At 35.5% G+C, this 22,591-nt stretch overlaps 2 protein-coding genes across 3 annotated transcripts in view; one reads left to right on the forward strand and one right to left on the reverse strand.

The window, feature by feature from the left end:
- Positions 1 to 22,591, forward strand: part of Prp8 (pre-mRNA processing factor 8) — an 80,474-nt gene that overhangs the window by 1,672 nt on the left and 56,211 nt on the right. The window lies entirely within an intron of this gene.
- Positions 496 to 22,591, reverse strand: part of LOC139766246 (kelch-like protein 40) — a 47,120-nt gene continuing 25,024 nt past the window's right edge. For both annotated transcript variants that reach the window (XM_071694606.1, XM_071694607.1), the window contains exons 2-10: positions 17,522 to 17,684; positions 16,343 to 16,547; positions 15,592 to 15,804; positions 14,467 to 14,724; positions 11,568 to 11,781; positions 11,230 to 11,408; positions 7,687 to 7,876; positions 6,892 to 7,029; positions 496 to 5,990 (exon numbers count right to left, since the gene is read on the reverse strand). In XM_071694606.1, the coding sequence (XP_071550707.1) occupies positions 5,776 to 5,990; positions 6,892 to 7,029; positions 7,687 to 7,876; positions 11,230 to 11,408; positions 11,568 to 11,781; positions 14,467 to 14,724; positions 15,592 to 15,804; positions 16,343 to 16,547; positions 17,522 to 17,684 (1,775 nt within the window). In that variant the 3' untranslated portion in view covers positions 496 to 5,775. The remainder of the gene's footprint in view (positions 5,991 to 6,891; positions 7,030 to 7,686; positions 7,877 to 11,229; positions 11,409 to 11,567; positions 11,782 to 14,466; positions 14,725 to 15,591; positions 15,805 to 16,342; positions 16,548 to 17,521; positions 17,685 to 22,591) is intronic.

Here is a 22,591-nt window from a genome sequence, read left to right on the forward strand (position 1 = left end):
CAAAAAGGGGGGGTCAAATTTTAAGGTCAAATTGTGAGTGATAAGTTGGATTTCTTTTCAAGTTCATAAAGCTAGATCTGCCGTGTATGTGAAAACAACACTTCATACATGGATGAATTGGGCCTATTTTTACATATGAAATGAATGTGCAGGAGGAGATCCTTTGGCATTTATATAAAACTTTTATATAAAACCGATTATATGGTGTTACCAAGGTATGTCCAAGACCAAATATATTTGACCTTTTTTCATTTCTTATGAAAAACGTATTGCTAAGAGTAATTAATTTACCTCGGATGAGGTGGAAAAGTCTTAAGGAGTTTTAGGAAGAGGTAGAAATTAGGTCTTTTGAGATGTTACACATGAATAGGTTATGTTTAACCCACTAAGAAATCCTATCCTTTTGTGGAACTAGTTTTGACAAGTTGAGACATTGAGCAAGAGGTGTACTACTTTCGAAGTGATTTGCTGTAGGAAGTCTTGTGAAAGTGATCATAAATGTCACGAACTTTTATTAGATATATATATTCTGTACACTACATAGTTATAGTTTTACAGAAAGAACATAGAAAATACGTAGATTAAAGCTAACATTAGGCGTAAAATATACATATAATTCTATAATGTTTCAAAATAGTATACAAAAATAAAAATTCTATGAGAAAATTTGTTAGACATTACTAGTGAAAATCATATCATTAAAGAAATATAATGTCTCAGATATCTCATTATTAAACCTTCTACAGTCATTCTGTTGGCTGACAGCAGACTTTGCTGTGACGAGTGCCTGTTCTAAGCTGATTTTTCTTAATGAGTTTGCCATAGGTTTTATTATTCAGCATCTTTGACCTTTTTTCATTTCTTATGAAAAACGTATTGCTAAGAGTAATTAATTGATAATGTTTGACCACCTATTGGAAGACTTGTTTCATTTCTTTTGCCACTTCATTTTTTTGAAGCAAACTGTGATGATTTAAATGCTTTGATTCTTGTACAGTGAGACTGTTTATGTACATTAATTAGTACTCAGGATTGTTTAGATATTGTAGAATTTTAGGATAAGAGCAAAATACTTGGGAAATCAATGCATTGTTCCTTAAAAGCATGGAAATGTGAAATAGATATTAAAAAATATTCAGTAGATACTTGTGTGACATCTAGGATATTGTACAGTTGTAGGTTGCTCATGGTTGAAGGCATGATTTGCATAATGTCTTACAAGTTTACTGTAAAAGAGCACATATGTTGATGTTTTTTAATGATGCAAGTTGCATTGTTTGAATCAATGAACATATTGCTCTCCCAAGCTGATTTTATAAAAAGAAAAAAGATTGAATGTGTGATTGAACTCTTTTATATGCAACCTACTACCTTCTGTAATATATTTGGGATCTATTTCCATGGCTTTTCAGATTTTCATATACTTTTGTTTCTACTTTTCATGTTGCTTTTGGCATTTCTCCTGTATTTCATCTTGCTAAAATAATAGAAAGTGCTGCTTGAATATAGGAGGGAATTCATTTGAAAACCCACTTTGCAGTTCAGTAGCTATCACATGACCACTCCAAAACAATTGGAGCCAAGCTAGGGTCTCGTGGATGATTTAAACAGAGATTACAAACATTTTCTCAGGACAAAGATAGTTCTTTGCTTATATCCAGATACTGTCTGATCATTTTAAAAAAGTCTGGATCAAATCTTGGAGTTTTGCCAGTAACTGCAATAAGTCTTGATTTTGAAGACTGCACAAAGCATCATCATATTTTTACTCGTCTGATTATTAGCTGATTTTTGGTTATCTGAGCTCCACCTAAATGAGATTTCAGTATATTACAGAGAGTGAGTGTGGATTTGACAAGTGGAAGACCAAATTGGAGGTGGAAGGATGGAGTAAAAAAGATTTTGAGCAATCGAAACCTGAACATACAGAAGGGTGAAAGGCATGCAAGGAATAGAGTGAATTGGAATGATGTGGTATACTGGGATTGATTTGCTGTCAATGGATTAAACTAGGGCATGTGAACGTTTGGGGGTAAACCATGGAAAGTTTTGTGGAACCTGGATGTGGAAAGGGAGCTGTGGTTTTGGTGCATTGCACATGACAGCTAGAAACTGAGTGTGAACGAATGTGGCCTTTGATGTCTTTTCCTAGTGCTACCTCACACGCACATGGGGGGAGGGATGGTGCCATTTCATGTTTAGCAGGGTGGCGGCAGGAATGGATGAAGGCAGCATGTATGAATGTGTACATATGTATATGTCTGTGTATGTATGTGTATGTGTATGTTGAAATTTATAGGTATGTACATGTGCATGTGTGGGCATTTATGTACATACATGTGTATGTGGGTGGGTTGCGACATTCTTTAGTGTGTTTCCTTGCGCTATCTCACTAACGCAGGAGACAGTGACAAAGTATGTAATAAAATATAGTTACTGTGAAATGAAATGTAATATGACATAACATCCAATCTATTAACTAGGTTTCTTTTGTGATATTCAAAGTTGTTCACAATGCCTCCTTAGCTTTCTTTGCCCTGTTACTACTTTAAAGTGTATTCTTAAGTTTAATGTATCTCTCCTATTGCTCTTTCTTCACATTTACTTGTATTTGTCAAATGATTAAGAAGTAAACAACTCATGTTATCTGTACTTTTAAACAGATGAAAACAATTGTTTTTATTAATCGGGATTTTATCAAATGATGGAAAGCATTGAATAATGTGATATTATACTTAATCAGAAAGAACTTATCAATTATAGACACCCAGAAAGAATCACTTCTACTGAACTGTGAAAAATTTATTGGTTTTAAAAGACGTACCGAAGGTAGAAATGGCTTATTGCATCCACTGGATACATGAGTTTTATATATGATTCTACCTTGCTTAGATTCTTATAGCCAATCTGTCTCACTGCTGAACTGTTTGAAGAGGTCATATGATAGTTGTTTGCCTGAACATTTTGCAATCGCGTTGATCTTGAACTGAATGTATAGCGGTATTTTTTCTTCTTTAAGTTTGGTCCTTTACATATAAACAAAAACGAAAAATGCTTTACACAACCATTTTTCTGTTATCTACACAATTCATAAAAAGTCATATAACTTTATACATGTTAAGGGTGCAGTTATTATTTTTAGTATTCTCAAACTATATGAAAATGTCTGCAGGACATCCTCCTTTTGATTTTATGAACTCTATTGCATATTCTTATTTACAGAAGACATATAACTAGGATATTCAGTACAGAATTTGTATGTTGATTCAGCAAGAAGTAGACTGGTGGAAGGCTTAAAATATAATTTCTATTTGAAACTGTTATGATGTTTACAAGGGATTTACAATTATAAAAAAATGCAAAATGTATAAAACATTAAATAACTTAAAAATTATTTGGAATTATAATTAAACTATACACTAAATATACACAATAATTTACAATATGCTGTTTTCCTAAAAAGTTTTGCTGAGTATTGCATTTGAGTCTCTGATAAACATATACACAGAGTACTGATTCACTGGACATTTACATGAAAGAGGGAGACATGATTCATTTTAAAACCTTTCAGATGCACATCAGATAGTAGAAATATAGAATATAAAGTCTAGAATAGCTGATATGAATATTACATATGCCCAGTGATAATATAACTTGTGAAAACTTACTGTAGTCATTATCAATTTTAGAAAAAACATACAGAAATGAGGTACTGGAAGTCCCCGACTTATGAACAGTGGTATTTATGAATGAGTCCCAGAAAATAGAGTTTAATTGCTAGTCTGGCATATGATCAATTGCTCATATGAGATGTGGAACTACTTAAATGTGCATTATTTTCAGTAAATGTTGCTTTATAAGATGTTTTATTCCCTACAGTATGTATTTCAGAATACAGTATTTGATTCTTACTGTTAGGTATAGTTATTTATTCTAATTTTATGCATATTACTATCACTTCCTTATATTGTCTGACTTCCAAGTAATTTAAGTTATGAACAGGGGGACAAGCAATTTGTAAGTTGGGGATGCCCATCAGTTTGATAATAATCGGAAAGTAAGAAATTGAATTATAAACATCCTATAGAGAGTTGAATTAGCTGCAATACTCTGGTTGACTTCTAAATAACCAAATGCTTTATTACAAGATGCATGTAATTTTGTTGCTATTATGTTCACATTTCTCTCTTGCATTTAAAATTCCTGGTTGAGAACATGATGAAACTTTTACATGGATAATTGCACACATCTCTGTAATTTTTGCATTAATACTCTCAAATGTCATTTAAAACCAATTACATACCAATATACTTAGGAGCATGAAATAATAGTATGAACTGGACAGAGATATAGTATTACCCTTCATTTTTTTTTATAACAGCCCCTGTTAACATGCTGAATGACGTCTTTATAAATTAATCATCCATTTTATATGGAACTTTGATGCTAAAATTCATGTTTCGTGATTTAAATATATAATGTTTTAGATTGTGAAGCATTTTTCCTTTATACAAACTTATAGAAAGGAGTTCAAATTATTACACAAATTTAACTACAGAAAGTCTTGTCGATACTAAGTAATATAGGATGTCAATAACTATGATTATGCTCGCTCGCCACATTATCAGTCTCATAAGGAAACAAATAGGGCTAGTTCACAAGATTGATTATAACTACCTGGCATAAATACATACTAGCAGTTTAAATTATAGTTATTTCTACAGATGAAGATTTTACATGAAACTGGTTCTTTTATTAAAATTTCATTAGATAACTTGTGGTTAAACACAATCTGTATTTAGTAACTGTGGATGAAATATGTAAGTTTAAGTGAATACAAGGAAATGCTTACTGAAACCTTTTAAAATTCAACAATTCTGTTTTTTACAGAAAAACTTCATATTATGAGTATAAGGTAGATAACTAAATATTTTCAAATTATGAACCAAATGGTCTACTAATATGTATAAATAACACTGGAATAATTTCAAGCCCTAGAAGCATTCCAGAAAATGAAATATATATTTGAGGAAGTGGATTTAACAGTACAAATGATCACTGTATATCAACATGCCTAACACTTCAACTGTTGCAGAAGTCAAGATATGTTTTGAGTTATACTCAGCACCAGAAAGAACAGTTAGATATCCCTGGGCCACTCTATAGTTTATAATGTAAGATGCACAACTGAATACTAACAGTTATGTTATACCTGCAGAACCCACATCAGTATGCAAATATAAGATAGCATGTCCATATGCAGTCTTAGCAAATGAATGTTCCAGCCCTTCAACTTCGATAATACAATGACAATATTCTGTTATACTCTCACCCAGCAATTGAATGCCAAAGATAAGATGGTACAGATCCCTGAGTCCATTACTATTGTTGGTGAATGCTTCCGCACAATCCTTGATATTTGTAGGAAAAGCTGTTTCTCCTATAGTTTGTGGGCCATGCTACTTGATAAATTGGTAAACCTCTGAGTGTACTAGATATTACGGCTGCAGGTCTTGTGGTTACTGATTTTATTAACTTGCATCTTTGTAGCATAATTAACCCACAGTGCTATTAGTAATATGAGATTAAACATACAAACATCTTGGTTTACTGCTGTTCATTTATCAAGAGATAACGTCCACGACCGTTAAATGCTAGCTTCTACATTTGTGAAGTATTAGACAAGGTGAAAGTGTCAGATACTTAATTTAGAGATCCTAGACTCAGTTTTTCTACTGATACACCTTGAAGCTATAGGAATGTTGATACCATCTGTTACCTTCTTGTAGACCCTGGGACATAGACAGTGGCAGCCACTAATCCATAACGTCGAAGCTGCATAGACTGGACACAGTGCCACATGTTGGTGCGGGGGTTGTATTTCTCAACTGTGTTAAGGTTGGACTCGCCACTGAAGCCACCTAAACAGTAGATACGTCCATGACTGACAGTCACACCAAAACTGCTGCGAGCACTGATCATTGATGACACTGCATACCATGAAAGTAATTAGAAGAGTATTAATCACTTTAACAAAATAACTTGTACAACTCAAAAGTATTTCATTTATGTAATTTCCAGTTTGAGTAAATGGAGAAAGTTTTGCACCCGCAGAATCCTATCTGTTGAACTTTCACCATTTTTGTATAGTTTCATCTCTCAACTTATTCCATTCATACATTACTCTGATACTGTACTATTAAAGTTCTTCTTTATGTCTTTTCCTACAAGTTACATACTATATTTCCAGTTTTGACCTCCAGTTGCTCCGTCTTTGCATTCTTTGAAGAACTGTTCATTGTTACTCTCAAACTAATTTAGGAACTTGAAGATAGTCATTAAGTCTCCCCTCTTTCTTTTTTTATTCTTATTCAGAGCAGGCAAATTATTGTGGCCTCTAATCTCTCACTATAACTCGGCATGCTTATTTCAAGACCCATCTTTGTTGTCTTTCTCTGGGCCTTCTCTACTAGTTCTTGTGATTTTTTATGTGCCATGAACAAAATTAAGAATATTCTAATATTAGCTTGATTTACATTGTGATCACCTTCCTGAACTTGTCCTTAGCTGTATACTTAGTGCAATTCAGTTTTATAAGCAGACAGTTTGTACATGAATGTAAATGATGATATGGATGAACAGCCTGAAACATTTGTAGGAGTACACGAATATTGTCAGCTGGGTCATTTCATGTTTTTTAAGGCTACAGCATTTCACACATTGAGAATGAGATGAGGGCATTGCTGAACCATGATGGAACAAAATGGAAATTGCAACACTTGTATGAATTAAATGAGCATATGTATTATGTGTCAAATTCAGTGTTAGAATATTTAAACAGAATGACCTGATATGCACTTACGCATTTTGTTCTGAATATGAGTCACTCACCTGTAGTCCATTGGTCACGCAGAGGATCATATCTCTCGACAGAATTCAACCATCTTGAACCATCATAACCCCCAATGGCATACAACTGGTCATGAATCACGGCCACACCCAAGTAAGCCCGAGCTTGAGCTAGGGGTGCTAGATAAGGTGGAAAAATTGGTCAGTGTAATACACATAAATGAAGTTGAATTTTTCTCATTCATAAATATATGCACTCTGTCTTCATATGCTAAAACACTCAATGAAATTGGGCGTGATGTATTGCTAATCCTCACAAAAGTTGTGCTTTATATATCAAGTAAGTTCATGATGTATTGGACTTTGGCCTACTTTTTCATGCTGTCAGATTATCCTCAAGATGTGTTCATATAAGTGCTTATTGTATAAAGACTGAACAACAGACAGAGCATTAGCATGTTTTTCATGCAGTGATGCACAGTATTTCCTTACTTTGCCCCTCTGCTGAATCTGTGGTACCCAAAAATATCATCTCCAACCTGTCTCACTTTACTACTGAATGTCTGTCTTCATCCATTCTTTCCATGTCTCCAGACCATTTCAGTAAGCTGAACCTATTCTGTTATTCACAACATGTAGTAATTTTTGGTTGGTTCTCTGGAGTATATTTCTCATTCTTTCATAGATAAATGCTTCTAGTATTAATAAAACTAACACAGCATAAGCTCCCATATATCACCAAAAACGATTGTGGAAGAACACAAACCCAGTATGTATATTCATATACATGAGCTAAATATATATTTTTGATATTTTCTTAAAATTTGGATCACTTACCAATGGGCACCCACATATCAGATCCAGGATCAAATTTCTCACAAGATGCAAGAACTTGACTCGCCCCTCCAACACAGCCCACACCCCCTACAGCATAGAGTGAACCATGGAGAGCAGCCATTCCTAAGTGGCCTCGCCCTCTACTCAGAGATGTACGTGCCACCCAACAGTCACGATTGTTATCATAAACCTTAAAAAGAGGATAATCTTTACTATCACAGTAAAAATAGTAATATATTATTACTTCCGATATTTTCATTTTTTTTTTTAAATGTTAATGATCTTTACCATCACAACAAAGACAGTAATGTGTAAAAACTATTTCTGAAACTTATTAACGTATTTCTCTTCCTTTTCTTAGGTGTATTAATTTTGATACTGTAGTTATTAGCTCATATCTTTTTGTTTTAGTTCTTTGACTATTGTCTTTGGTTTCATGTCTTATCTTTGATTTTATAGTTTATTATATTTCAGTATAATTTGATTGAAATGCCCAATGAAGAACTATAAGTATTTTAGATTGTCCCACACTTCAAGTGTTTTATTGTAGATAGGAGAAACAGGTTTCATCCCTTGACCTCCCATTCATATAGCAGGAAAAAAAATTAGAGATTTCTTTAATAAGCCATTTGGTAAGTTATAAAGTTAAGATCTAGCATATATTTTTATGATTTTATACCTGCCCATGTCATGTATATATTCCATCTCTACAATTTGGAATTCATAGACAAGATCGAAGTAATTTGAAAATTTGCATGTTGCTTTGGTTTTCATATTAATTATTAGATGTTAAAAGACTGTGCCTGCATGAGTTTATAAAGGTTGAAAATTCATCTTTGATGAGGCTGTGATGCTGGGAATACTGTCTCATTAAATAACTTGCTCTAAAAATCCATCAATTCCCAGGTACTGATAGCAGCACTGTCTTGAAACTGCAGGAAAAGGGGTCCTAGGGCAATTATACATAAATATATGAATAAATATAAATTATTTTGAAGTTATTGCACAGCTGTAAAATAAAAGGATGAAAACATTAGGGGTATTCTTACAGAAATAACTGGTATCAAATTATTATTTCCAGATTATTGCACAGCTGTTAAAAATAATGCTAAAACAATTAAGGGTATTCTAGCTGAAATAAATAGTATACATAAAAGAAAATGAAGATGCACAGGTTTCTAATTGTCTTCATGGGATCTCTACAGAGCAGTCAGGGGAATCAACTAAACTTTGCATTATAATAGAATTGAATACAATGCTTTGATGTTCAAATGTATACATTATGTTGACACTAAAATAAAAGTATAAACACTTGGGGGCTCATTGGCTTGTCAGTCAGGGCTGTGTCCCCAAATATCGACACCCCCTGGTTCCCTTGAATTGAGTTACAAGCTGTCAGCTTACTATACTTGTCACAGCTGTGGTGCTTTACCCTAACCAAAGTAGGTTCAGTAAACTCCCATTTTAACCATCTAATTGAGGGAGATGGTCCACTAGAAGCCAAATTTCATGGAAACCTATCTTATTTCTCTAGCCTGGAAGTGTTCAGGGAGTAGCAAATCCTTGTCTGAATTGGAAGGAAGTATCTCCAAAGCCACCCGAATGATTTTTTGTTCAGAAATGGGGCTACTCTCCAGATATTCATGATACTCTAAATAATTTTCAGTCATATGACATTGAGTTTCCCAGAACTGTTAGCACACGCATTGCTGATGGCACTCTTATTTGCCATTATTTGATATAAAATGACAGGCCTTTGCACCATAAAGAACACTGTGTGTGAGAACACAGGCACTACAGTTTTTTATGCATGGATTAAGTAGGCACTTGTCAAAAGACTGGTAGCCAGTGACTAAGCTGTTTTGTTTTGGGTAAAAAAATTTATTAAAATTATCTTTGCAAGTGTAAAGGCAAGAAAGATAATACTTTACTACTTGATTCATTGTAAAACTGTGTGTATGTGTGTAAAGGGAATATATCTTAAGGTTGTCTAGGTTCTTATTCAGATATAGATGTTCACCACAGTCTGTAACTGGGAGTGCCCCAGCAGAGTTGCTAATCGATAGAAATCTACATGGACCCCTTGACCTACTGAGACCAAACTTAAAGTAAGGGTATAAAGAAAACATGAACAAAAATTACTGATAAGGGCAGACTTTGAGGGAATTTAGGGTAAAAGATGAAGTGTATGTGGAGAATTGGTGGGGAACTTACTGGGTATCAGTTGTTTTAGAGTAAGAAAGTGGACCCCTGTAATATAAAATAGAACTAAGAGATAAGAGTTGTCTGGAGATATGTTGATCAAATGATATTTAAAAGTGTACAGTTAAAAGATTAGGGAGCTCTAAGAGAAGTAACCATACAGGAGTGGGGTTAGGAAGGTATGAGTGATACACAGCAGGCTTCTGGACAAATGAGTTCTGGGCAAGTTGTGATTAAGGAACCTGATAGAACATTTGAAGATCAAAGGGAGTCTGACATATGCATGGAGAGACCTGTTGTAAGTTCATACTGTATGGTTCCTTTAGGAAGCCCAGTGGCAAGTAAAACAAGGTCTGGAAGAGGCATAAGTAAATCTGAGATTAGATTTGTAGAATATGAAGTAATATTAAGAAGTACAATATTGTATTTAATACATCGAAAATGAAACATAAGCAAGTTATTTTACTGTACTTATATATAATTTTAAGGATGTGTATTTCCTGTTTGTCGTATTTAGATTACTCTGTATTTCTGTAACACAGCAGTAGTAGTAATTTTCTTGATAATGAACAAGGTACAAGGTAGACACATTATTTTATATATACTATTACTTTCAGTTTTAACAGGGGTCAAAGATGTCATAACTTTATAGGTATAGGGAATGGATGCTTTTCTTTAAGGCCCAACTGGGTTTACAAAATGTAACTGTATAACCAACTGCTGTGCCTACCAGAAGATTTCCCAGAGTAAAGCGACTATTTTTGGACTATTGAATAATTGATTGAAACTACACTAAATATTGCAGTGGGTTTACAGTTTACCGACAACGTTACACCCAGGTCAAGTCCCCTTATTATTGCAACTAAACATGGCAATTTTCATTTTCAATTTACACTGTTCAACCTTAGTTATTTTTTCAAACTATTATTTATGTTTTAGAATTTACACCATTGTTCATGGCCATGACACCAACAGAGCAACTAATCATCCATACATCCACTGTCAAGCAACTGCTTGACTCTGCTGTTGATGTGGCAGATAATTCTCAATAATCAATCACTCAACATCGTGACAATCTGGGAAAGGTTACCGGAGAGTATGACCTTGAAATGTGTATTTTCTTTATTAGACCAAGATTAAGAAAAATCCAAGTGAGAAAACAAGAGCATAATTTTGTTTCCCTATATGCTGCATGTAACCTAATCAATCACGAAACAATAAAAACCACACAGTTATTCATCATTCAGAGTCTACAGCATTTGCATCAAAAACCTAAATCTTAATTCAATACTTTGTATGCCTTTATTATTACTGTACATGGTATCAGATTAGAGTATTTACCCATAGTTCATGTTGATATCTTCCAAGGGACTTTCCACCAGTAAAGTATAGGGCACCATCAAGGAAAGCAGCAGCACCTCCATGAACAGACAATGGTAGGTCACAGAGCTGGTGCCAGCTGTTTGTCAACACACTATAGCACTCGCAGGAGGCAAGGAATGTATTATTTGTCTGGCCACCTGTAATGAAATGGTTAGTCATCAAAAAATACTTTATAAATCTTAATGCTAAAGATATGAGAAAACTAATTCATTAAACAGAGTGACTTCTCCAGACACATTATAAAGTATTTTTCATATACCATAGTAAAAAACTCTTGATACACATTCAGTACCTACCTAGAACGTACACTAAGTTGTCATGTGTAGCGGTAGCACAGTACGCTCTAGCATGCTCCATGACAGGAAGGACTTGGAGTTGATGCTCATTTCGACTGTCAGGTCGAATCACCAGATCAGGTATGCTACATCGCCATGACGAATATCCAACAGCAAAGCACTCAATATTGCGCAGTAAACGACCATTAGACTCTCCACCAATCACAAGTAGTACCTTGATACAAAGATATGGCTTCTCTTAGATAATTTTTATTACAAAAATGTTAATAATATATATCTTTGGTAATCATATTTCCTTCATACATATCCATTACAATATTTTACAGTCCATCTAACTTGTAGTACCGAACTGTTCAGAGTAATCAAGAAAATCTCACTCATTTTTAACTAAAAAAATTTATCGTTGGCATTCTCTATTAACTCTGCATTTCTTCAGGTGCAGTGTCTAAGTTGGGATGCCTATTTTAGTTATGGTCTTTTGCAGGATATGAATTGCATGCTGAATATTTCCATATCTCGACACTTGAAAGATATATATTTACCAGCATACTATATGTGGGACTTTGGTGTCAGGTTAAGGACAGTGTCAACTCCCAATCCCCTATCATACACAGAATCCTGAAGTTTATTTCAAGTAAGATAACGATACTGAGGCCTTCTTTCACTTTGTCCCATCCTTATCATTTTTCATTTACTCAGGATGAATTACATAAACCTTGTATCAGACCAACTTTAGTGTCTAGGTCCAAAATGATAATGTGTTATGTTTGTGCTTACACTGCATGTGAAAAGTCATCTATAGTGATAATGAATCATCTGTTGACAAAAGGAGTAGTACAGTGAATACTGTACATGTCAAATCTACTCGGGTAATGAGAAATCACAGATGTATTGATGTGCCTATTTTCTTTAGAGGATAAACACATTTACATAGTTTTCTACCAATTTTTCAATAATTAGTTACTAGGTACAGCCATGCAAGGTAGCATGACAGAAATCTTAGTGTGGACAAAACTGTAGCAATGAGAAGTAATCATTTAAGATGGAACCTGTGGAAAAAGAGTAAAGCCGACATTGCACACTTGCTATCCAGATATTATTTATTTCATTTTATATCAAGATGGCATTGTGAAATGGAGTGATTTCCCCCTCTTATGCTATTAACAGTGGTTTCCCTAAGGGTTCTATCCTATTTCACCCACCCTCTTCTCTCAATAAATGATCATGTCTCTCTAACGTCTAGCCAAATTCATCTTACACAGATAATTCCACTCTACATACCTCATTTCTTCCTTCCTCACTCATGCTCATTCACTTTCTCATACTGATCACATCTCCTCTCATAATTTGGCCCTGTGCAGTATCTCAGGATGGGGAAGCAGAAACCTGTTGCAATTCAATAGTATTAAAATGCAATTTCGACCAACATCTCTTTTAAAACATCACTCATTTCCATCTTGAACATGTTTGGTATAACTGTATCCTCCACCCTAATCTTTGAAATCTCGCATAATCAACAATACAATATCATCTTCCTACATGGTGTGGGTCTTGCATGTCTGCTGTAATTATTTTTCTTGTAAGCTACTATTTCATGTATACAAGGGTTTAATCATTCCAGTATGGAATACTGCTAACACTTAAGGGGTGAATCTTCTTCCACCTTTTCACTAGCCAAAGTGGAATCAAAAGCCTTCATTCTAATTAAAACTCATGTAATGGGATTAGCCTTGCTTATGTACCCCAAGGTGAAAGATGCATATATAATACTAACACCTGCACATGCATATTTGTTAATTATTGATTTATGATGCTGTATTTGGTAATAAATCTTCTCTTTAACATGTATTTGCTTTTAAAGGATTTTTCAGTACTATGTACACAAATGGTAAATCTCATACCATCATCATCATCATCATTACAACAAGTTTTGTAAGATGCATCCTACTGCTAGTGTGTAAATGTTTATGATAATTATGGATTTGTGATGCTCTTTTTGATCTTGTATTTTTTTTTTACATAATTTGTTAATAAATTATTGCTCTTTAAAGTCATGTACACCAAATAATGAACTTAACCAACATTGCCACTACACAAGGCACTTTGAGATGCATACTACAATTACTAGCACATAAATGTTTATACCCTATTATGTTGATTTTGGTTTACATGGTTTCTTACATGCATTTGTAGGCTAAATGATGCACAGGAAAGGTTGGCACACAATTCAAACCATTGAACTTGTTTATTGGCCCAGAACTGGATTACCATTGAATGTTTAAAGCTTTGTACACATACTGCTTCCAAAGTAAACTTATGTATGTTTTGAAGATGAATACTGAAACATCAGTACATAAAGGGGTAATTTTCCAGCCATCACTTTTCTCAAACCATCCCTCTCTGTCTACCATGATGTTGTTGCTCTCTACAGATGTTATTTGGCCTCTGCTCTCATGAAACATCTGAATGTATCCCTGCCACCAAGTTTCTCTCTACAGATGTTATTTGGCCTCTGTTCTCATGAAATGTCTAAATGTATCCCTGCCACCAAAACTTGGACCTGTGACTTGTATCTGGCTGCTGCTTGCCATAGTTTCTTTGTGGGAATCTACTTTTCCTAAGATAGCAAAGCTGTGGAAGATTCTTTATTCATTCATCATCCCCTCTACCTTAAACATTTCTGCCTTTCAAGATTCATCCCTTCTAACATATAAGGAGCTTTGGTTCATTTAATCCCTCTTAAATTTTTTTTTTTTTTTAAACCTATTTAGATTTCATCCAACACGGCTGTGCTAGAGGCATATTCTGCCCATGACTTGTTTGTTACCATAAAGATATATTAACACCCACTCATTTTCCCATATGATATTTGTGGGCATGAAGCATGCATATTACCCACCTCCTCTTGTGAATTATGTCGTTTTTTCTTGATGTATTCCTCTTGGTCATCAGAGCCGTACTCGGTACCATCAGAATTTATCTCCATAGGTGTCATGATATGTTTTATGTCTTCTGACAAAAGCTGCTTTTCCTCTAGAGATGCTAACCACTTAATTCTTGCTTGGCTGTTCAGATATCCTAAATCAATCTTCTGGATGAAAGCTGGTAACCACTTCTTCCTCCCAGCAGGGTCTTTGGATGCCCACCATACCACACCCTGTCAAAGTTGTACAGTGTTAACAAATGGTATTCCTAGATATTTACTGTACCAGATAAAACTGGATTTAAAATTGTATTTGGTCCTTTTATAATATAAAGCAGCATTACATATTTTAAAAGAATAAGTTTTGATTTGTAAGCCAGTGCATGAATGACATTTTTTAATGTATAGGAATATTTTCTCTCGATTTAATATTACTGTATCATGTAGTTATTCATCAATCAGAAATGAGTAAGTTAAAGTGGATTAAAATACATTTCACAAGTAACCATGAAGGGATGAATTGTATGAATCATCATCAGAGGCTGAAAACCTTGAACTCTGTAGCCTAGAAATATGAGGAGAAAGATAAATTTCATGATAATCTAGCATTGCATTAAATTAAGGGTTTCAAGAATAATATCCTAAGCTTAAAAGTGTGCAATATCACCTTGAAATATACCAAAAAGGATTCAAACAAAATAAATATGAAAACCCATTCAAAAAAGATGGAAAGACTATTCAATGTACTACCATGAAAAATAAGAAACATGCATGGAACAATTGCAGAAACAATTAAAAGAAAACCTAGATCTAGATGTACCCAGGATTGATAATACTGTAATGTGCATGGAAGCAAAGAGTGGTACATGCTAGCTTTTGCCAACTGGCAAATTCTCATGTAGGTACACTTTAAATAGGTACTTTTGCTCTCCTTTCAGGATACTCAAAGATACGTCCATTGTTTTGCTTTCTCTGGCTAAAATGTCAGATACATTGAGGTGTAGATAATGAAGTTAAATAACTGTCCTCTGTTAGCACTAAGTACAAACCAATGCATCAGCTACAAAATGATTAAAAGTCGAACAAACAAGGTGTACAAACCTGTAAAAGCTCTTCCTCGGACTCAACATTGAGGTATGGCTGTTTTAAAAGCACTAGGACAGTTTCTGGCTGAAGTGTAAGGAAGCTTGGCTGAATTAGGACCTCTGAGCATTGGGAACATGCCAGTGCCAAAGCTTCAGCAGCTAGATCATGACAGCGATGAAGAGTTGCAACCTCATAGACACTGAGGCATGTTCTCATCACCAAGTGGTTCTGTCAAGGGACAGTAGAAAAAAGAAATTGGTAACTATGAAGCTGATCAAAACATAAGCTCAGTATATACCTTGTTAAGTTTGTATATCGTATTTCCCAGTCATGTTAAAGCTCAATTATGGAGACTTTCATACAACAATTACAGACACAAAATATTGACGTTATATAATAAAATTCTTTTTAGTACTTCCTTCTCCATTCTCCATATGCTTACTAACTTTAATATCTAATCTTATCATTTTTGTGTACAGGTCAAATATTTTTTTTTTTTTTATCATCTAGGATACCTTAGGAAGTATTAGTGTATTCTGCCTGCATGGGGTTGCACTGTGAGTTAAAGTTATGTTTGGCAAGGCTGTATCATTAGGAGTACAGTCTTGTCAAAGATTATCACACTCCAAAGGAGTTCACACATCCCAGCTACTAAAAACAGTGCAACCTTGGGCAGCAGGAGCCTCTGGGAAGAATCCTGGGTAACACCAGGTCACTTTCTTAGAAACTAGTAATGGAATAATTATAAATATACATTAAGTATTACCTTAAGGTGGTAACAACACAACTTCTTTAGTGCATGTATTTGAAAGTAATCAGCAAGCGTTAGAACATCCTGCACATTCTGCTCTGTGAGAGTAGCCTGACCAGTGTACACATAAGTCAGCACTGTATTCAGAACTGCTCCTGACACATCTTCAAGGACCAGTGTTTGTGTCTGACCCTCCACCAACCCAATGGATAGCATTGCCCTGAAAAGAAACAGGAAAGAAAAAACTTCATTGCTCAGTAATAACTTAAACTTGCAATAAAATACTGTATGAAATATGCCTATGAATAACCCACTTACTGTTCTACTGCTGAGAAACCAAAGTGGAAGGATGTATGACTTGGGAAAGTTGTTTTATTTCAATAACCAAGTTTGTCTCTACAGATGTTATCTGGCCTCTGCTCTCATGAAATGTCTGAATGTATCCCTGCCACCAAAACTTGGACCTGTGACTTGTATCTGGCTGCTGCTTGCCATAGTTTCTTTGTGGAGACCTTTTCCTAAGACAGCAAAGCTGTGGAAGATTCTTTATTCATTCATCATCCCCTCTACCTTAAACATTTCTGCCTCTTAAGATTCATCCCTTCTAATATATAAGGAGCTCTGGTTTATTTAATAGCTCTTTTTTTTTTTAAACCTATTTAGATTTCATCCAACACAGCTGTGCTAGAGGCATATTCTGCCCATGACTTGTTGGTTACCATGAAAATATATTAACACCCACCCATTCTCCCATATGATATCATCTGTGGGCATAGAGCAGGCGTGTGTACGAAAAGGAAGGGAAGAGAGTAAATGGTTCCAAGTGAAGGTTCATCTGCTGCAGGGGTGTGTGATGATACCATGGTTGTTTGCTTTGTTTATGTATGGGGTGGTGAGGGAGGTAAATGTTAGTCTTTGAGAGATGGATGAGTATGTAGTCTGTAGGGAATAAGAGGACCTGGGAAGTAAGTCAATTGTTGTTTGCTGATGATACAGTACTGGTGGCTGACTAGAGTGAAATCGCAGAAGTCAGTGACTTCCTATGCTAATGTGTTTATTTAAACACATCTTTTAAAAAACAATCCTGACAACTTGTACATCAAACTTCTGTAGTGCTAGATTCAATTAAGAATGAGTTTTATTACCCATATGTAAGCTATACTCAACATATGTATGTGTTACTGTATGACTGACCTGAAGTAAGGTGAGGCCGCTGCCAAGATGACCTTGTGAGCATGAAGAACCTCATCTTGAGCTGTGATAACTAGGTCCGTAAAAAGCCTTCTCTGCCACGCTTCATGCAGCCCACGTGTCAGTGCTGCATGCCACCCACTATCTGCCACACCTTCCACCATCCCTGTTGGTTGCATGTATTCATGAATAACTATCACCATTTGTGAATTACCATTACTTATATTGTTCCTGTTTCTTTAATCCCTTAATACTTATAAAACTACCACTGTTACATTAAAAAATTTTCCATTGCCTCAAGAGACAGTAATTAGAAATGTTTTCACAGTCTCAAAAGATAATGATAAGCAAGCTCTCCACCACCTCTAATGGTAATGTATCTTTTATGCCTCTTTAGTCCATTACCATACCCTTCACATCATATACCACAGGCACTTGTGACATTATAAATAGCACAGTGAAACAGACGATACGTAGAATTTGGAGGAAGGGCATGTAAATTATTCATGTGGTTTATAATGTATGTTTTAAGGTGAGGTGGTTTGATCAAGTACGTAATGAAAGGGTAAGAGAGATGTATGGCAATGAAAAAGAGTAGAGCTGAGAGAGCTGAAGAGGGTGAGCTAAAATGGTTTGGATGAGGAGAGAATCAGTGAGGAAAAAGTGACAAAGATGATGCAAGTGTCAGAATTGGAGAACAGGGTGGCCAAATTGAAGATGCAAGCCATGATGGGGTGAAAATTATTTTGAGCTATTGCAGCCTGACATGCAAAAAAGTTGTGCAAGGGATAGAATGGATTGGTACATTGTGTTACACTGGGAGTCATCTTATTGTCAGTGGACTGAACCAGGGCATGTGAAACATCTGGAAAGGTCTGTGGGGTCTGGTTTTGGATACGGAGCTGTGGTTTCAGTGCACTGCGCATGATAGCTAGAGAATGGATGTGAGCAGATGTGGACTTCTTTGTCTGTTCCTGGTACTACCTTGCTAATATAGGAAACAGCAATCAAGTATGAAAGAAATACAAAGAATATATTTTATGCATGTGTGATTATATATTTTTCATTGAACGTGTATATCTTGTCTTTTGCTTAACAAGCTTTAAGTATCCTTAGGTTTACTACAGTTCATTCAACAAGGATATATTCAATGATCAGTGCAGTTCTTCACAATGGACAAATTCCTGTGACCCAAAATATTTGAAGCTGATCCTGATTCAAGCAAGGTACCCAAGTTGTGGCAGAATTAGTATACCTTCAGCAGCTTCTTCAGTCTGAGCCAGGCAAGTCATACATGCTCACTAACTATGTTGCACCAAGTGTCTGTGATGCCAAAGAAACACTTGACATCATAGTTTGTAAAGCACAGAAATCAAGTGTCCACATGGCATATCTGCCAGTAGATGACATCAGATGAGTGAAACATTAGATGAAAATCTTCAAACTCTGAAGCAGCTGGGTGCCAACTGCAACTTTACAGTGGAGAATACAGAGAAATACAAGGAAAATATACAGGATGCTTTTATCGGTGATTACAGTAACGGTATTTACCAGTGGCTTCTTGAAAACAAGATAGTTGATCTTCAGGTGGCATTTGATCATATTTAGGCTATGGATCAGGCACAAAAGAGTACCCACTCATATTTCTAGTGAAGTCCATTATTACTGGATCAAAATTTGTGGCTGTCAGCAATAACACCTCCCCTTCTAATGGATCATCCTTGGCATCTCTTGAAGTCATTGCTGCTGATGGAGTTCAAAAGTGCTTCTGTGGAAATAACTGACACCCTTGTAAGAGCTGCCCAGCCCATGAAGTATGCATCTAATTTAAGAAGAAAAGGTACTCTACATAGTGTCATTTGATGTGGGCAGCTTCATGTGCACTGTTTATTCTTAAACTTATTCACTGTTTCATGCACAGTGAGGTAGCGCAGGTCCATACAAAGGAATGACCTCATTTGTTCATATCTACCCTCTAGCTGTTGAGTATGATGCACTGAAATCAGAGCCACCACATTTATAGACAAACCCCACATAACTTAATGTGGTTTCCCCTGATTGCTTTACGGTATATGGTCTGGATCAGCCTAGTGACAGCACATCATTCCCTCTGCACTACATCACTCTAATTTGCTTTATGCCATACATGCCTCACACCCTCCTGTATCTTCAGGTCTTAATTATGTAAAGCATCTTTCACTCCATCCTTCCACCTCCTCACTGGTTTCCCCTTCTTGTTCCATCCATTTCTGACACTTAAATCCTATTACGTAGCCTCTCATTACTCATTCTCTCCTTACAAAAGCAACCTCTTTCTGCTTACTCTTTAATGAGCCCAGGACCTTGGACCCCTCATCTGCCATATGGCTCACTTCATCTTCCATGGTTCTGTGTACTACCTACTCCACTCCCAGATATCTGAATTTAACACTCCATTCAGATTCGCATTCAAACCTCTCTCTCTCTCTCTCTCTCTCTCTCTCTCTCTCTCTCTCTCTCTCTCTCTCTCTCCTGAATAACCTTACTTTTATTTATATTAACTCTCATCTTTCTCATTTTAACCTCTTTCCCAAACTCATGAACCAACTTCTGCAGTTTCTTACTCAAATTTACCACTTCTGCAATGTCATCAGCAAACAGTAGGCGACTTTCCTCCCATGCTCCCACTGTCCTAAACTACAGATCATCCCCATTTACGTTCATCTTCACCAACCCAGCCATGGTGACATCATACACCTCTGCTTTAGACCCAGCTTCAACTAGAACCACTCGCCTTCCTCTTTTCCTACTTGCAAAGATTTCTTGCTTGTTATAAACTACTCTCCCCTTCTAGTACAATTTTCATCCCACGCCATTTATTTGAAACCTTTCAGAAAGCATTTCTGTCAATCCTATCATACACTTTCTCCGGGTCCAAAAATACCACATTCATTGTTTATTGTAAGGATTTAGTTTTCAAAGTAAACACCTAATACACATAAACATCCTCTACCACTCCAGATGCCACATTGTTCCTTCCAAGTCTGGTGCTCTGCATGCCACTACCCTCTCATTCCCACTTTCCCATACAACTTATCTGATAATCTTAAAGAAATTTATAATCTCAGAACTCCTGTGACTTGGAGGCTGCGCTACAGAATGAACCAGGGGAAATGATGGACAACTGTGGAGCAATAAATTCTCTGAGAGACTAGACCACATTTCATGAAATGTGATAATACAGTCTCACTGAAGGTGATATTAGCCACAAGCTGGCAGAGTCCGGTGTGTCACACACATATTGAGCGTCCGTGATGTTGCACTTTTGTTACTAATCACGAGCCAATACGGGCCATCATGGGTTCGAATTCTTGGCGTGGCAGTCAAACTCCACCCAACCCAGGGACTTCTCTCTCTCTCTCATATATATATATCTCTCTCTCTATATCTATCTCTATATATATATATATATATATATATATATATATGTGTGTGTGTGTGTGTCAAAAAGAAAATTTTTTTGGGACACCCTGTATAATGATTAAGGCAGCCATTTGGCTGAAACAATTATATATATATATATATATATATATATATATATATATATATATATATATATATATATATATATATATATATATTGCGTGTGCAATATCAGAAAGTGACAAACACCCATCGTACTTTTTACAAATGTGTAAAAAAAGTACATATATATATATTTGCTTTAACCTAATTCATCGAATTGGCAATAAAGTATAACAAGTTCCGGAACAGTGGAGAAACGCAGTGAACATGTTCGCGATCACTAATGGAGTTAATTGTATATAGAAAAGAATTATAACCCTCGAAAAACTGTGAACAGAAAATCGTTAAGTATCAACCTGACAGAAAACGAAAGAACTTGTATCTACAAACCCAATTTCACCCTTAGAATTTTTTGGCAAAACACAACAGTTAAACAAGCAACTGTTGCCAATACTGGTTTAAACCAGGAAGGACAAAATTACTTCGCTATAGTATGCCACAAATACGCACTAAGTCATAAGACTTAGCAGACAGGAAGGAATTATCCATAAAATCTTAAATAATTAACTCGCATCGTTTAAGCAAAATACTCTTAATTCCCCGGGAATAAGGAGGTCATTGTGAGCGTGCGTGCATGTAACAAACACAACGAGAGGGATAAGAACCAAGATAAACATCTGAACTGACTTGTGACCACAACGTAAACAATTCTGGTGCCAATGTACCCAGAGTTCGGTACCAGGGGAGGATGGGTATGACCCCTCAAGTCTACGTCATACCCATGGAAGTGTACCGTTCGAGAGATCCCTTGGTTGCTCTTCTAAAGACCCAAGTAAATATTAACAGGTAGTGTGGGAATTATCTACATCTAAAGGTTTCAAGTTATAATGTATATGATACATGTAAAGCAATTCAAAGTTTGCTTAGCCTTTAGGTAATTCATTTCGATACCGAAACTTGTTCGTTTCGTAAATTTTGATAGTTTTCCTCCAGTGTAATCCCTCATTATCTTGCCAACTGCCAGGATGTATGAAATTTCAAGGATTTGGCCCATAATGTTGCGAGAAAATCTAGCTGGCAACCGTGGAAGGTAACTATAGGCCACAAGCTCATTTCTGTAGACAAATCTTTTTCAGTGTATATTAATGTACACGATTCTTATGCATTTGCACAGTACTTTATTTAGCATCACGTGTTCCTTTCTTCGTAATTGGTAAATCTTCGATTATGATAGACCTATACAGATTGGCTGCGAGAGTAATATATATATATATATATATATATATATATATATATATATATATATATATATATATATATATATATATATATATATATTACATTATTTATTTTACCGCGAGGTAAATGAAACATGGTAAGTTCCCAGGTGCACTTTCATAAAATGACATCGTCAGGGAAGATACAAGAATGAGATAGAAGACGTAGAATAGTCAGTTGATGAACAAGGAAGAGACGTAGCTAAGACGCCATTGGCAAACAATCGTATATATGAGACATGGTACACATATATAAAGAAATGGTGCAGCACGACTTTACATCGCCTTTACA

This window comes from Panulirus ornatus, chromosome 57, assembly GCF_036320965.1.
Source record: "Panulirus ornatus isolate Po-2019 chromosome 57, ASM3632096v1, whole genome shotgun sequence".
NCBI lineage: Eukaryota > Metazoa > Arthropoda > Malacostraca > Decapoda > Palinuridae > Panulirus > Panulirus ornatus.